The sequence below is a fragment of the Mus pahari genome, chromosome 4 (assembly GCF_900095145.1).
Source record: "Mus pahari chromosome 4, PAHARI_EIJ_v1.1, whole genome shotgun sequence".
Lineage (NCBI taxonomy): Eukaryota > Metazoa > Chordata > Mammalia > Rodentia > Muridae > Mus > Mus pahari.
In genome coordinates this window covers 74,558,531-74,575,260 of record NC_034593.1, presented here as the reverse complement: position 1 = coordinate 74,575,260, position 16,730 = coordinate 74,558,531, and the positions used below count along the sequence as shown (strand labels likewise).

Sequence of the window (16,730 nt, the reverse complement as noted above, 5' to 3'; positions counted from 1 at the left end):
AGAGTGAGTTTCAGGACAGCCAGGGCTATACAGAGAAACCCTGTCTCAAAAAAACAACAACAACAAAAAAAAAACCAAACAAACAAACCAAACTAACAAACCAAACAAACAAAAAACTGAGTGCTTTTTACATCATGCATTTAATGAAATGTATTACCGTGTCTGTAGCTGTTTTCTGGTATTCATCCACCACTGTTCTGTAATGGAAAAAAAAGTCTTTTAGCATTGTTTTAGGGATTTTTTTTGTTTGGTGTTTTGTTTTTCTTTTTGAAGTAGTCTCATTATGTTGCCCAAACTAGACTCAAGCAATCCTCCTGCCTCAGCTTCTGAGTAGCTAGAACTGCAGCTGTGTTCTACTATGCCTGGCTCGTTGTGGGTCTGTTCAGAGCCATACAGTAAAGAATGGGATTCTCTTCTCCCCAGTTTGTCCCTGCTGGGTGTGATTCTAATAGCCTTCCAACAAGCACAGTACATTTTGATGGAATTCATGAAAACAAGACAGAGGCAAAACGGCTGCTCCTCTTCCCAGCAGAACGGAGATTCAGTGGCTATGATCAGTTCCCATCCTCACAAGTAAGCGCCTCCCTCCCCTGGGTGCTGAGGGCGGGCTCCTACTGCTCAGTTCTGATTCCTCTCCAGCTAAAAGAGGCTTTAATCATACTTTTGTAGCTTGTGTGAACTGCTGCATCATTTTCTTAGAGTTTGTGTGAGGGCGTGGCCCATGGGTGGCTTTGGAAGGTGCGGGGAGCTGGAACCACTCAGTGCCTGCCAACAATGGCTCCCAGCCTTGTGTATTAGAAACAGAGGTGAAGCTTGGTTTCCTTTGCATCCATACTAAACGTATCTCTTCTTGTATTCAGAAGCACTTGCAAGACCTTCCTCGACACATACAGCCCATCTGATAAAGGTAGAGGGAAGAGCTGCCTCCCAGTGGGCCCACCCCTGAGCAGGCTGCAGAATGCCACCAAGAGGAGCCCGGCCACCTATAGCCATTCTCAGAAGAAGCATAAGTGCTCCTTCTACTACAGCAAACAGAAGCCCAGTGCGTCTGCAGCCAGCAGTGCCAACGTTACCGCTGAGGAGAAGCAGGCTGGGACCCTGGCAAGCTCCCTGTCTGTGGCCAAGGAAGACATTTGCACTAATGTCCTCAGTGAGAACTGGGTCAGCCTCAGATACGCCAGTGGCATCAATGGCAGCTTGCAGAAGAATCTAACCCTTCCCAAAAATGTACTGAACAAAGAGGAAAGCTCACTGAAAAACACAGTTGTCACTAGTACTTCTTCAGAATGTAGTATGAAGGAGGGAGTACATACATGTATGTTTCCTAAGGAAACTGACAGTAAAATTTCAGAAAATGTGGCTGAGCTCAAGGAACAAGAGCCCTGTCCACAGAAGACTTCTAAGAAGCCACCTGAAAGTACTTTGCCCAAAACCCCACCTCAGTACCTTCAGTCAGACTTGCCAGAAGTTTCCAGGAAACATGGTAATCTTGGTCATTCGGTGATGGTGGTTCTCCTTTGGTATCTTGTCTATTCCCAGTGAGATCTGGTCTCCCCTGTAACCTTGAGAGCAGTGTGGTGCTAACCCCTCCCCTTTTTCCTCTCCCCTTCTCTTTCTTTCTCTCTCTCTCTTCAGATTCTTTTTTTTTCTGAAAGATTTATTTATTTTTATTTATATGAGTACACTATAGCTGTCTTCAGACACACCAGAACAGGGTATTGGATATTGTTACAGATAGTTGTGAGCCACCATGTGTTTGCTGGGAATTGAACTCAGGACCTCCAGAAGAGCAGTCAGTGCTCTTGACTCCTGAGCCATGCCTCGAGCCTTCAGATTCTTGTCTGACTTAACCACAGGACTGTTCAGTCATCCTCCCGAGTCATGGGGTAACAGGGGAAAGCTACTGTACCCAACTGGGACCTTTGATTTGTGTGAGCTGAGTGCATTTGTGCACAATTTTAGCAAAGGCACAAATACTGAAATTCAAACTTGAGTTCTAACACGAGGCACCTGTTTTATAAAATGCTGCAGCTAAATAGTTCAAGTTTAGAACCAAGTGGGATGTTACTATCATATGTCACTGTTGGGAGGGTAATGATAGATTTCCAATTTGTTCTCAGCTTCAGGCTTTTTATTTAAAAAAAAAAAAAAAAAAAAAAGTAGTCACCCTATTCAGGGTTCCTAGCTAAATAGATCTATACCAACCTTTCTTTCTTTTTTTTTAGTTTTTTATTGTTTCTTAAATCTTTTTTATTCTTGTTTTTTGTTTGTTTGTTTGCTTGTTCGTTCTTTTGAGACAGGGTTTCTCTGTGTAGCCCTGGCTGTCCTGAAACTCACTCTGTAGACCAGGTCTTGAACTCAGAGATCTGCCTGCCTCTGCTTTCTGGTGCTGGGGTTAAAAGTGTATTCCACCACCAGCCAGTTATACTTTTCTAATAGCTGCAGCATCTTCTATTCCCTGGCCTTGGCCTTGCTTTATTCTTTTTTCTTTTTCTTTTTCTTTTTTTTTTTTTTTTGGAGACAGGGTTTCTCTGTGTAGCCCTGGCTGTCCTAGAACTCACTTTCTAGACCAGGCTGGCCTCGAACTCAGAAATCCGCCTGCCTCTGCCTCCCAAGTGCTGGGATTAAAGGCGTGTGCCACCACCGCCCAGCTGGCCTTGCTTCTTTAATAGCATCTCTTACTGAAAGAAATACAGATGTTATTGACATATAGCATATAGGAAATCATCAGTATACCCTAGCTGATGCCTCAGCCTCTGACAGAAGAGCCTGCACTACCTCGTCTCTGCCCTCCTCCCTTTTCTCTCTCATCAGTATCCTAGCACAGTTCTGTATCTGCTGGGGAAGGTAGCCCTGACTGGCCTGGAACTAACTATGTAGACCAATTGACACAGACTCCCAGAGATCTACCTGGCTCAGCCTCCTGAGTACTGGAATTAAAGGCATATGCTACAATACCAGTCAGGCTTTGACCTTAGCAGTTAGCTACTAGTACTTGTTGACCAGCTTCGTGTTACTGCAGTGAAGTATCTCTTAAACAGTGTGAACTTGCAGAGAAAGACTGACTCAGGGCAAAGTTCTGGATTTTCTAGTCCAAAGTCAACTGGCCTGTTATCTTAGCATCTGATTGATGTTCAGCCAGCAAGGTAGAAAGCTGCCTCAGAAGAAGACACCCACGTCATGAGCCAGAAACCAGAAAAGCTTGTATAGGGGAACAAGATCATGTCTCAAGACCCACTCTGAGGGCACACTCCAGTGATCTCAACACCTCCCAGGAGGCCTGCCCCTTCCCGATAGCCAACCTGGGGGCCAAGACCCATGTTCAAACCATGCAAATCTCATTACTGTCACTTGTCGATACTGAATCGAAGGTCTGGAAAAGCTCTAAGCTAATTCTACAGAGCTTTATGCAGTTGGCACAATCAAGTGGAATTTTGACTATTCCATAAAGGCTATTCTGATGGAAAAATTAGTTGGGGTTCTCTGAAAGGAACGAGCACTATAATTCAAGTTGTTGGGCAACCATTCCCTCAGTCTACCATCAGGACGTCCCATCATCCCAAACAGTGGCTCTGTGCCTATTAAGTAGTAAATTAAACACCAGTCGCTCCCTCTCACTCTCCCCTGTGTCCGATTGTGACTGCATTCAGTCCCCCTTCCTGCTGGTTTACTTCATTTAGTATAAAGGTTCCTCAGGCTGTGTCTTTTAAGCAGGATTTTAATCCCACTTTAAAATAATCTTGTTAACTAATGTGTTGGGTTTGGCAGTGTTAAATGTAGTCCCAGTATACAGTATTCCATTCATCCATTGGTGGACAGTGGGTTTCCTCCCTTGGAATACTGTGAATAATTACAACACAATAATGTTAGTGACCCACCCCCGCTTTGACATCTTTTAAAGATTGGAGAACTTTTATGTAAGTATATTTGCACTTGTAAACAAAGTCAGTTTCTGGAGAATTGTGGTTATAGAATAATTGTGCCTAAATCTCATTAAATGAAAAAAAAAACATTTCATAACTATGGAGAATATGAATGGAAAAATACTAGAAACTGAATTTTTTTTTAATGTATTCAAGGAAATAACCAGCAAGTGCCTGTCAAGAGTGAAGTAGACAGCTTTGAGGCTGTGAAAGCAGCTGATGCAAAGCTGTCGTCAGTGAAGAAGACTCAGAGGGCATCTCCAGAAGACACGTGCTCTGAGAAGCAGGACACACCTTCAGCAGAGGTCTGCATTCCTCATTCTCTGTCCTATGAAAAAGAGCATAGCACACACCGCAGGCAGACAGATACACCGCAGGCAGAGACACACCGCAGGCAGACAGACACACCGCAGGCAGGCAGACAGGACAGAGATCTCTGATGAGTGTGGTTCTTTCTCTGTAGATGATAGCAAAGGTGTGATGTGATTGCTCAGAAAGCTTTACCTTCTGGTTGTATGGGTGAGAGTACAGTGGATTGTAGTGACCCCGGTCGCTTTTATTCTCTGGGAGAACTAATCATAAGCGGTGTGTTAACTCGTAGTCAGAGTAGTAGAACAAACTGGCCCAGAACCTGTTCCATCTAGTTAGTACTGACATCTCTTCCTCACAGTGGTCTAGAGGAGTTGCTTATCAATTCTTGTCCTATAGCTATTCTCATCTTTCTTTTCTCTAAGGTATCAGAAAAGTTATTATTAATGTAATAGGAGAAAACCCTCCTACAGTGAGGGAGGAGCTCAGTTGATAGAGGACAGCGGCCCACTCTGTAGCTGTGAGCATACTGATGCGCGCCAGGCAAAGGCATATTCTACATCATTCATGAAACTTGAGGCATAAAGCCGGCCCAGCGCAAGGAAAACCAGAAACACAAACTTCAGCCTGCTTCAGACATCTCTCTGGGATCAAATGATGTCAGCAAATGGGTGCAGTAATTCTCAACCCCAATAATCCTGTACAAAACCCCACCCCACATAATCCAATTATTCTAAGCAATACGTCTAGATTGGGCAGCTCTAGCACGATGCTAATATATTCCCTAGCTATGAGACCCTTTGCTGCCTGCACTTTCTCTTAGCTTCATGGTTCTGCTCCATCTTCCCTTCCTCCTCCTCTTCCTCCCTCCTACTCCTTCCTTCTCTCACTTCTCTCCCTATCTGCCCACCCCCACTCTCCAAGACCTCCCATCCCACCTTTCCCCTGCACTGCCCAGTAACAGGCTCTAGCTTTTATTGACCAATAAATGGGAGAAGGTTTAAATGAAATCCAGAGTACGTGATAGACTGCTCGTTCCAGGGCCACATCAGAGTTCAAACAGCATCAGGACAACCCAGAACATTGGGGTGTCATTGAGAGAATGAAAATGTGGGCAAAGACTATTTGTCCTGTCAAGTTGAGATGCAAATACAGCAGACAATTTTAAATGAAAATGAGCCTGTAAACTTACTTGTCCTGAGGAAACTGGGTGACTGAAAACCCACCAAGTGAAGGTGCAGGGTTGCAGAAGTTGCATTAAAGGTCTGTTGTTGACATCGGCTTATTTTATATCCAGAACAAAAACTAAACAGCAACAACAAAGCCAGATTGCAAATACTAAAAACCCTAGTAGATATAGTAATAGCTAAGAGGTATTACTGAAGATATAGTAATATCTAAAACATTTAGAAGGTGGGGATGGTCAAAGGCAGATGGAAGTAAATTTTAACTGTGATCATTCCAGGTAGAGGGCAGTCTTGTGTGTGAGTCTGTTTGTCTGTCCCTGTGGCACTGGAGATCAAACCCAGAACCTATGGATGATAAGTACCACTAGGATACACCCCAACAGTCCTTTTCTTAACCTTCTTGTTTTGAAGACAGGGTCTCTCTTCATAGCTCTGGCTATTCTGAAACTCACTATGTAGACCAGGTTGGCCTCAAACTCGCAGTGGTCCTCTTGCCTCTGCCTCTTGAGTGCTGGGATTAAAGGCGTATGCCACAGTGTCTGGCCCTTAGAGAGATCTTTAATAACTGATATATAATGCAGAAAAAATGTTAGAAATCTGGTAATTCCTTAGGTTCTACTTTAATTACTTTAAAAAATTAGATTCTTATAAAATTGAGCCATAATGTTTGATCTAAAAGGAACTAATTGTCTTAATGTCACCTTATCCATTTCCTGTTCTGTCACCCTTATGTATGTGTAAGCCTACACATCTACCTCATGGAGAAATATTCAGAAGGAAGGTTTATGAGATAGTCGGTTGGTGAGCCTGGTTATTTCTATATTCCAGGCTGTTCAACCTTACATAACAAACATGACTCTTAATAAGTAAACCATAGACATTCCAGAGTGGGTTGAGAAAGGCACAGGAGCGTGGATGTAAGTACTACTTTGTACTTCTCTCCCTACCCACCTGCCCCCACTCTCCAAGACTGCCCATCCTACTGTGGATGTAAGCATCAAGACTACTGCTGGCCTACAGGGTTCTGGAAAGCCCTGGAGGGAGTAGCATCTTGTACAGGCCTAGCACATAGAAAGGTCAAAGAAGGCAGGCAGCAAACACTGCAGAATCTCCAAGAGGACCCAACAGGGCTGACAGCTGGGAGTGTCTAGGGAGCCTATCCGGTTGAAAGGCAGGCACCCACAGGGAAACATAGGCAGGAAGGCTCTTGGGATCTCCATATTGGGACTGCCAGGCAGGAGTTAGGAATAGGGGTTACCTCTATGGAGCTGGACCTGTAGTAGCCTGATTTTATTACTCAGAGTTCTCTATATACATACATACATACATACATACATACATACACACATACGCATTATGTATGTATACATATATGTATTATGAATATATATGAACTGATAAAATGAAGATATGAATATATATACACATACATGCATATGTATACACATCTATAGTATATGTTTATATTTAGACTGACTTACCAGATGTGGTCTGTATAGTCCAACAAGGGCTGTGTCACAGTGCAAAGGCTGAGAATCCTGGTGGTGTTTAGTCCATGAGACTGAATGTCTCTGCAGTCCCAGTCTGGTGCTGGAGCCCCAGAGGACTCCTTGACAGCTGCTGGTTTTCAGTCTACGTTGGAATCCTGAAGGAGTTGGATTTAATACTGGGTATAGCGCTGGGATAGATGAACTCACCAGCAAGACTGAGAGCAAGAGCTTCCTTCCCCCCAGGCCCTTTTATGTAGGCTGTCTTTGTATGACCCAGATTTAGGGGACTGTTCCTACCTAAAGTGATCCAATCAAGAAAATCCCTCACAGGTGTGCCCAACTTCTGGGGCTTCAGTTGATCCCAGATGTAGGTCAGGGTGACAATCAAGGTCAGCCGTCATACTTTGTCTACAGCATGAGCAAAGGTGTGGCCTGACCCTGAGTACCGGGTGATGTAGGGGTGCATGTGAGGCAGAGGAACAGATGCAGGAAGGGACGCAGAAACAAAGTCACCACATTTAGGAATTCAGTATGGAGCCAATGACGCCAAGGTTCCTGTTGGTCTCATGTGGCCCTCAGAGGCAAAGGTGATGCTGCTGGCTCCCTCTGCCACACACATGTACCAAAACCCCATGCCTTGTCAGATGAGCCTTGGGCCAGATGAGCCTTGTGTATGCTGGCCCTTCATTGTGAGGTTTTTTGTTTTGTGTTTTAGTTTGATATTTTCTCCCATTCATTTCAGCCGTCAAATCATTTGAGGGCTTCACTAACCCCTGATCAGTCCTATGCTTGCATACACTCTGGGTCTGTGCAGCTTCCCAGCCACCAGCATGCAGTGTTGGCAGCTTGCTTAGCAGGCTGCCGGACCAAAGATTTGGGACATTCAGAATGGACCTTGGGACCCAAGGATATGCCTTGGTTGCAAGGTAGATATTCTGGTGCCATCCTGTGGCTGACCTTGGTCATTGCCTCGGTGTTTCTATGTCCTGATTATGTGGGTTTGTTCCTTTCTGTCAGTGGAAGCTCTCTGCACCGCACTGTCCATTAGAGAGAGTCACTCAGTGAACACAGTCACTCAGCAGTCATTCAGTGAGCATGGTCACTTAATGAGAACATCCCCTCAGGGAGCACAGTCACTCAGGGAGCACGGTCCCCCAGGGAGCACACCCCCTCATTGAGCATAGCCCCTCGGTGAGCGCTGTGTGAGTGCAGTTTGCAGGGGTTTTTTCTTGCTCATTCTTAGTGCCTGACTTCATCGCTTCTATAAATCTGTTGTACACAGACAATGTTCCTCTAGCTCTCTCTGTTGACAAGGAGGGGGTGAAGACCTGGCTTGGAAGCCATAGACTAAATTGAAGCCTTAGCTCTGGGTTTTTATTTTCTCTTAAATGCTTTTTTTTTTTTTTTTTTTTTTTTTTTTTTTTTTAAAGAAAAGCAATTTATGATCACAGAAACATGAAAAAGAAAGGGGGAAAGATGTATCATGCATCTAAAATGTAATGTTTTTTTAATGAGATCTTTAGCTTTGTGTGTGTGTGTGTGTGTGTGTGTGTGTGTAAGATAGTTAAGAGTAACTATTATTATTGCGAGTATATGGAAGTTGTAATCCTGATTTTCTCCTGTGGTTGAGTATTGAGTAGGAAGCTGCTACTCCATCCTCCTGCAGGCTGCCTTTCCTCTTCACTTCATAAATAACTCTGTGATGAATGACTAATTCTGACTCACCATGATGGCTGCAAGCAGGACTGACTGGCTCAGCTTCCTCAGTGCTGTCAGGCTGCCTTCCAGGAGGGTGACTCCAGGAGGCTTTCTCCTGGGTGGCAGTTGAATGAGCTGGCCTCATTCTCCCTGAAGCATCATTTGTGTCAACAATCTTCTGTTGTTGGGTTCAAGGCCCCCGCATGCTAAGCTCATGCCCTACCACTGAGCTATACCCCTAGCCTGGGTGATGGGGCTTGGATCCAGGACTACTACTGGGTGGAAACAGCTGTGTCATCTTTTTATTTTATCTAGGGAAAGATGAACATTTTCCTCCACTTTGTATGCGTGTAAAATTAAGTGGTAGAGGGAAGTTTTTTTAATCATCCATCCAAAATCCCACCATTGGAAACGAACTCTGTGAATTAAGTAGGCAAGCACTGTTCTAGTATCCTGCTACCCAGCCATGACATGGTATTCATGACTGTAAACATACTATTATATACATATGTGCTTTCTTAAAAAAAAAAAAACAATACAAGATACAAGCTTACCTACACAGATCTATTTAAGCACATTGTTTTATTATGAAATATTCTGGGTAAACTCACCTTTTTTCATCTTTTCTGTTTCTTCCTCAAAGTTGATAGCCTTTGCCTACTTAGTATTGGATGTTAGTCTCTCTCTCTCCTTCCCTCCTCCTCCTCCTCCTCCTCCTCCTCCTCCTCCTCTTCCTCCTCCCTCTCTCTCTGCTTTCATGAAAGCTCTGGGAATCTTTCTTCATCTTGATTTCCGTTAATCCCCTCCTCTCCCAGGGGAGCCCATGGAGTAGTTCAGTAATAGACATGGACGGAGACCAAGGAACAAGGTTTAGGCTCACAGACACTTGTGCACTTTGTGACCCTTTCCTGACTTGCCTGCCTTCTCCTTAGGAGACCCTTTCCAGCAGAACACAGTCAGCCTTCGCTTCCTCTTGCTCTTGGTTTCCTGCTGGGTTTCCTAGCCACTCTGACAGTAGCTGCTTGCTTCTGACTCTGGAAGCCCTCTCTGCTGTAGCTTGGTTAGCTCTCGCTTCCCAAGTCAAAGGTCCCTCATGCTCTGCTCCCTCTGTTCTTTGACTTGCCTTTTTGTGTCCTAACCTTTCCCCTGGCAAGGCTCTGAGTCCCCGTGCCTGCTTTTTCCTTTCCCGTCTCATCCGCATAGACTCTATGCTTTAGACCCCCACATCCCTCTGCTCAGCCATCCTAGAAGTGTTCATCCTCTCACTTGTGCAGGCTGATTTCCGAAAGGCAGACAGATGCTAGTGACCACTCACCAGCCCCCACTCTCTGACCCCATTTCAAGACCAACCTTGACCTGTGCTTGTTCTTGGACAGCAAGGCTTCAGTGCATGGGTTGACAAGCCTTTGTTGGCTCTTATAGTCAAGGTGGGCACAGTGGGGGACACAGACAAAGCACCTCAAGCAGCAATTAGTGACAAACAACAGTGAGTGCTGGGAGCCGATGTTCAGCCCGAGTAGTCTCTTCTGTGCCTGGCCGTGTACCAGCAGACGAAAGCCTGGAGAATGGGTCTTTCTGGGTGGGACTTGCAATATTTTTAAACACATTTAGAGTAAAAAATAAAAATCACATATTTAATATTGGGAGGATTAAAAGACTATAAAAAGAAAGCAAAGTCCATGGCCCCCCTGCCTGTGTGACGGAAGCTCCCTGCCTTTTCCTGTTATAGTTGCAGGAGGCTCTGCTACCGTCTCTGTCTGATAGCCTGGACTGAGGACAAGTAGGGAACTGAACACTTACGTGTCCCTCTTCTCCTTCCAGGTCCCGCTAGCCAAATGTCTGTTAGCTTGCCAAGGGTTCCTCCTCTGATTTCTAGGCCACCGAAAAGGCTGGTGAAATGAACTAACTTTTGCTTTGTTCACAAAAGAAGTCTAAACCAATAGAGAAGCTCTGGTCCAGGGATACGCCTCTGGCGTGGGGGTACACCTTTGTACTTGTGTGAAGACAAGTCCTTCTGAGCTGCAGGAGTGCTGTTGAGCCTGTCTCTTTGCCTGTGATCTGCTTTAGAGGGGAGGAGGGAGGGAGGGGGAAAGAGAGGGAGAGAAGGAGTGGGGGGGGGAGGGTTGGCACACACCCTAGAGGATGGGGAAGATGTGTTAAAGGACCTTAAGGGACCATCCCATGGCCACCAACTGAGCCTATGTATAGACCACACCTGACAAAGTTTTAAATATGTGTCTATGTAGCGCATGTACCTGAAACTGTCAGTACACTTGATTAAGTTCTTCATAACCACATTTGCACATGAAACATGTTCTGACTTCATTTACCCAAGAAGCTGTACCTAGTTTAGAACATTCTCTGGTGCTCTGGGTGTTCACGAAAAGTTCATCTCAAGCGAGTTAGAGCAGAGATGCAGCTCATACCTTCCCGGGTTATTCTGATTCTGCTTGGGCAGTTGATTCAGTCAGACACCAAATGACCAAGTGGAGGCAGGAGGTTAGCACAGCCACCTGGATAGCACTGGCACATCCCTCCCCTCCCAGCCCCTTGGAGGTTTTATAATCAACAATTACTTTTTCTCTCTGTCTGTCAAACCTGAGAAAGAGAGACGAGAATGGGAGCAAAGCAGAGACCAAGAAAGGCCGGTCTGGAGTCTGTAGAGCCAGCGGTGTTCTGGATGCGGACAGTTGGTCCTCAAAAGTTAAAGGCAGTCACGAGTTTCTCTTCAGATAGTCTCTCGAAACCACAAATGCTTCCTTTCTCCTTTTCAGCAGGAAGATCCTTGCAGGAAGAGGAGGCTTCAGGAGAAGAGAGAAGGAAGCACACAGGCCCTCAACTGGAATAAAGCTCGAACTTATAGAAAAAACAAGAAAAGGGCCTCTGCCCAGGCCTCCAGGTACATAGTTCCTGTAACCCCTTCTCCGTTCAGATCCCCACTGACAGCAGCGCCTCCTCTGCAGGCTTAGGTGGGCACCACAGCACAGGGCAGTGTTGTGGTCACACTCAGAGGAATTGACTGAATCAGTAGTTTCTCATTGTAATTTTACTCCTTAAAAATACTGTAACATAACCTTTTAAGACTTACATTTTTACCTGCTCCTTATAAAATGCTAAAAGCTGGGGGAAATTTTAGAGAAAAGACCTAAGCTGTCCCTTATAACATGCTACCTACGAAGTTGGGTACTGAGCCTTAGAAACCTTGCTGTTTGGAGACACTGTCTTCTCAGCCTTGCATTTCTTTACCTGGAAGAGTAGGGGACTAAACACTGTCTGTGGAAGCTCTGTGTTGCTGGGATTCCAGGGGTAAATCCTAAATCTAGTGCACTGTAAGTTTCTCAGCTTGAAGGCTTTTTTTAACCAGATGAGCAGTGTGTACATTCATTCTGACTCCACATCCAGCGAAGTGGCCTTTGAGTTCTAGTTTTTTGTCTTTGATTCCTAGCACAGCACATGTGTGTGGGAGTCTCTAACAAGCATGCTCCCCTTCCTTTCCTTATGTACAGTTAGGCTTTCTCAGTTGCGCAGCTCTCCCTCTACAGGATGCTCCCTGCAGTGCCCCGTTTTCTATAGAAAACTCCATTTCAAGGCCCTGTCCCCTGCCCTCAGCAGTCTGTAAATGGCCAAGGCAGGTGTTCTCTCCCTCTTGCAGGCTTTGCTTTGAATCCTGGCATCCAGAGGTATCGCCACTCTGTGAGCCCGGTGAGGCCCTCCAGCATGCTGTTTATAAGGTCCTCTAGCCCTTGCACATTTGAGTGGGTGTGAGGTTCCACTGTGCTCTAATTGAGCGTTCTGAGGGGTCAGAGCACCCAGGAAGGCTGTCACCAAGCTCAAAGCCCGTGGTTCAGCATTGCCATAACTCCTCCCAGGTCCTAGTCTGTATTCCGGGAAGACAGTCGGGTGCCAGTTCCAGGGCAGCTTTCGGACTTTGCTCTATACATAATTCACACAAAGCAGTCAGGACAGAGGAAATTATCATGTTACACACCCCATCATGTATGGTTATTTACTTGAGAATTGGAGTGCAGTATTTTGTATAAAGGAAACATCAGGCCTTTTGTATTCTCCTATATGTATTTTCATAAGTTTTACTCGTCACTTTAACGTATTGTATTTTCCTAAATAGGAACATATAGAAACATAAAAGTACAACTTTACCAAGTAGTCTTAGGAATCTTCTTAAAGTATATTTCTGAGGTTCAAGCAAATAATCGAAGTGTTTAAAAGTAACTAGCGAGTAGTCTGTGCTCATAATTGAGAGCATGGGAGACATAAGCAGGTGCTGCTGGGCCTGTTCTATGGGGACCTGTTCTGTCCACATCTTTCTGCCTTGTTCCGAAGCCATTGACATCCTGCTCTGCATCTCCCATGTCTGGGCTGCATTCTCGTCATCCCACACACATCACACAGGCACTGCCATGACCTGTGCAGAGAACTCACAGGGTGCTTCTATATGTTTTCTTTAATTAAAAAAATGTATTGGTGTGTGCACACATGTGGGTAAGTGGTGGGAGTATATGTTAATGTGGCTGTGTGTGCACATGTGGGTAGGTGGTGGGATTACATGTTAGTGTGAGTATGTGCACACATGTCAGTATGTAGTGGGAGTACATGTTAATGTGTATGTGCACACATGTCAGAATGTAGTGAGAGTACATGTTAATGTGAGTGTGTGTGCACATGTGGGTAAGTGGTGGGAGTACATGTTAAGTTAGTGTGGATATGTGCACACATGTATGTACGTTGTGGAAGTATATGTTAATGTGGGTGTGCACACATGTGGAGTTCAGAAGCTGATGTTGGGTATCTTCCTCAATCATTTCTTACATTTTAAGACAGTTTCTCACTGAACCTAGATAGCTCATCTGCCTGGCCAGTGAGCTCTAGGAATCCTTTTGTCTCTGCTGCTTCAAATCTGGGTGTGAAGGCCGCTGTGTCTAGTTTTCTACATGTGTGATAGGGATGGAGTTCTGTTTTCCATGCTTGCACACTGAGCACTTTATCAGGTGAGCAAGTCTTCCCAGCCTGCGCATTTGTGTGTTTCTACTTAGAAATAGTATTGTCATTGCTTCCTTGAGGAGGTGTGGTTTAACTTAAGAGCTTTCAGGCAAAGAGCCTTATTCTTTGTACTGACTGCACTTTCACAACCGTGTGTCCAATAGGGTTAGATCAGTAATTGCTAAGCAAATGTTTGCAAATGAGGAAGGATATATTTAAATGAACGCTGAGACTTTCATGAGACACCAAGCAGCAGGTTCACACACTGAAAATCAGAAAAACCAGGCCAGAGCCCTGGCTCTACTCTGAACTGCCAATCGATGAGCAACACTGGAATCTGTTCTTCCCACTGTACAATGTGGAAACAGATTAAGTATCCTTAAATTCATTCTAATTCAAAATGGTAACCTCTTTGGGGGTGCAGGAGTGAAAAAAAAAAAAAAGATTGAACATATGACTTATGCGTGCTAAACATAGATCTATCACTGAGCCACATTTCTGTCTCCACATCTTTTAGGGACTTAGGGCCTTTCTTGCTCATCTTCCTCCTACAGCACCGAGAAAGGTGGCCTCAGATTGTGATTTTTACCTGACCTGTCTGGAGCAGCAACTGCCTGTGTAATGAGACAGAGATGTGGTCTTTCTCACAGTTCTCCCAGGCCTACTGAGCAGAATGAACAGAGGCTTGTCTGCAGTGACGTCAGAAGCTGGTGTGCACAGGACGGCGCTGGGGAGACGTGTAAAGCTGGCATGGAAATTTCGGGCAGCTCCCCTATACGGAGAGAGGAGGGTATGTAGCATTGAGCTTCCAGTGGTGTCCTTGTGATCTGTCCTTTGAGCTTTTGAGAAATGTCATTTACAGGCCACGTAGCTGTTGGCAACTCCAACAGAAAGTTGTCAGGGTTAGATCAGAAAGCACGTGCCCTTTTGAGCCTGAACATGGCTGCTATCCCTCCAGTCTGTCCATTCTCAATTGTCTCTGTACATACTGTTGAAGGAACAGGACCAGTGTGCACAGGCCTTAGGCAGGGCCCCTTGGGGACAGGGCAGAGCCGGTAAGGCAGGGTGTCCCGCTTTTGAACTGGTGATTTCTGCATGGCTCTGTAGTTTCTGGATCAGGCTGCTGGTAGACAAGCGGTCTATTGGGCAGTGCTCTGGGAGTGGAAGCTGTGTGGACATCAGTGCCACTAAGGGTGGCAGTTGGAGTATAATCTGTGATCCAGTCCACACTGACATACCCACATATGAGCTCCACTCTGCACACTAGACACCAAGGCAACGGCCTTTATCCTTCTTCCTTGGTGATCCCCTTGAAAGATGGGTATTGCTCTCGTCTCAATTGGGCATCAGTAATCAGCAATATTTTGAAACCTGAAATCAACATTTTAATAATAAGGGGCATTATAAGTCTCTCATCTGTTCAGTAGAGTAGGCTCGGTTTTCTTGGTAGAAATTTTTGTTTGTTATTTCTAGAACCATTTGCGTGTAATTCAGTCTGTTTTACAGTTTGAGGCTCAAATCCCATGCTAGGCAAGTGCTCCTCTGCTGAACTCCACAGAGCCCTGGAGCCAGTCTTAGATGAAGGTTCTACCTGGTCCTGCTGTCTGTCTGCAGGCAAACCAGACTTAGCTTGTGCCCTGCTCTTCCCTCAAGTCTGTGGTCATTTTTCACTAGTTGAGCAGAGGTGGCGACTGAGTGTACCCTGCCCTTCTTACCCCCTTGTCCACTTGCTCCCACGACACTAGTGGGAACTGCCTTGGTGCAGTACAGCCCCTCTTCTGCCTCTCCAGACAGTTACTACCAGAAGTCTGAGAAGAAGTGTGCAGACAAGTTTTGCTCGGATTCTAGCTCCGACTGTGGCAGCTCCTCCGGCAGTGTGCGGGCCAGCCGGGGCAGCTGGGGCAGCTGGAGCAGTAGCAGCTCTGACTGTGACAGGAGGCCAGTGGTGGACATACAGCACTTCCTGCCACCTGGTGAGTCAGAGGCCCCCTGTCTGCCTGCAGCCAGTGAGGGGCTACCATGCAGGGGACAGAGCGCTTGCCTTGCCTCAGGCTGTCTGCTTAGCTCTCCTCCCGATCTCCATTGTTACTGGTATTGTTTCTGTCTTTGAAACACATCGAAGACCTGAACAATTGTATATCTTTTTTATTGTACTAAAGTAATTCACTGGACTGACTGGGTTTTTTTTTTTTTTTTTAACCATTTTAAATGTACAGTGTGGTGGCATAAAGCACGTTCATTCATACTGTAGAGCCATCGCCACCAGAACTTTCCATCCTTCCAAACCGAGACTCTGTGCCCATTAAGTTGTCACTGCTGTTCCTCTCCAAGCCCCTGCTTACCTGCTTCTGCTCTCTGCCCCTAACATGACTGCTTGGACATCTCAAGTAATTAAGCCATGAATGATTGTAGACATGCATGATTGTCGAATGTGGAGGGTATAGTTGTCCTATATGGAGATCATTAATGTTTATGACCCATGTATGATTGTTTTTGTGTGGAACAGACATGATTTTGGATTATGTTGTTGGTCATGCATGTGGATCAGATATGATTATTTTTTGCTAAAAGATTGATTTCACCCAATGACATCATGAGGACTCATTACAGACCATGTCAGCTCCCTTCCTTGTCAAGGATTGAGGACATTCCATTATGCATGCATAATATGTTTGCTTATTGTAGTTCATCAGTGGGCAATTGGTTGCTCCTACTTTTGGACTATAGTGAATAAGAATAATTCTATTATTGACACGTATCCTCCCGTATTTTTGAGAATTTAGTGACAAGAGATCAGTTGTGATTGTATTCCTGTATCCTAGATTAATATCTTTTTCCCAATGATTACTGTTTTACAGTTTTTGTTGTTATAGTGGTATTGCATTTATTTGTTATTAGGCGTGTACATGTGCATGTGCGTGTATGTATTTTAAATGTTTATATGCATGCACCCCCCACAAAACACCCATGTACCAAGAGGGAAAAGGAAAAGATGTATGTGAAACTGCAGCCCAGGTCCTCAGTGTCCCTCTGTTTCCCTCCCTGTTCTCCACTCACCCTTCAGTGTCAGCATCCCTGTTTCCCTCCCTGTTCTCCACTCACCCTTCAGTGTCAGCATCCCTGTT

The 16,730-nt window shown here is 45.2% G+C and overlaps 1 protein-coding gene across 5 annotated transcripts in view; it reads left to right on the top strand.

The window, feature by feature from the left end:
• The window catches only part of Tmem131l (transmembrane 131 like), a 136,459-nt gene that overhangs the window by 110,158 nt on the left and 9,571 nt on the right, over positions 1-16,730 (top strand). For 2 of the 5 annotated variants that reach the window (XM_021195896.2, XM_029537462.1), the window contains exons 24-29: positions 424-573; positions 861-1,483; positions 4,080-4,228; positions 11,382-11,506; positions 14,256-14,395; positions 15,396-15,578. In XM_021195896.2, the coding sequence (XP_021051555.1) occupies positions 424-573; positions 861-1,483; positions 4,080-4,228; positions 11,382-11,506; positions 14,256-14,395; positions 15,396-15,578 (1,370 nt within the window). The remainder of the gene's footprint in view (positions 1-423; positions 574-860; positions 1,484-4,079; positions 4,229-11,381; positions 11,507-14,255; positions 14,396-15,395; positions 15,579-16,730) is intronic. The other 3 variants (XM_029537463.1, XM_029537465.1, XM_029537464.1) reach the window with 3 other exon arrangements.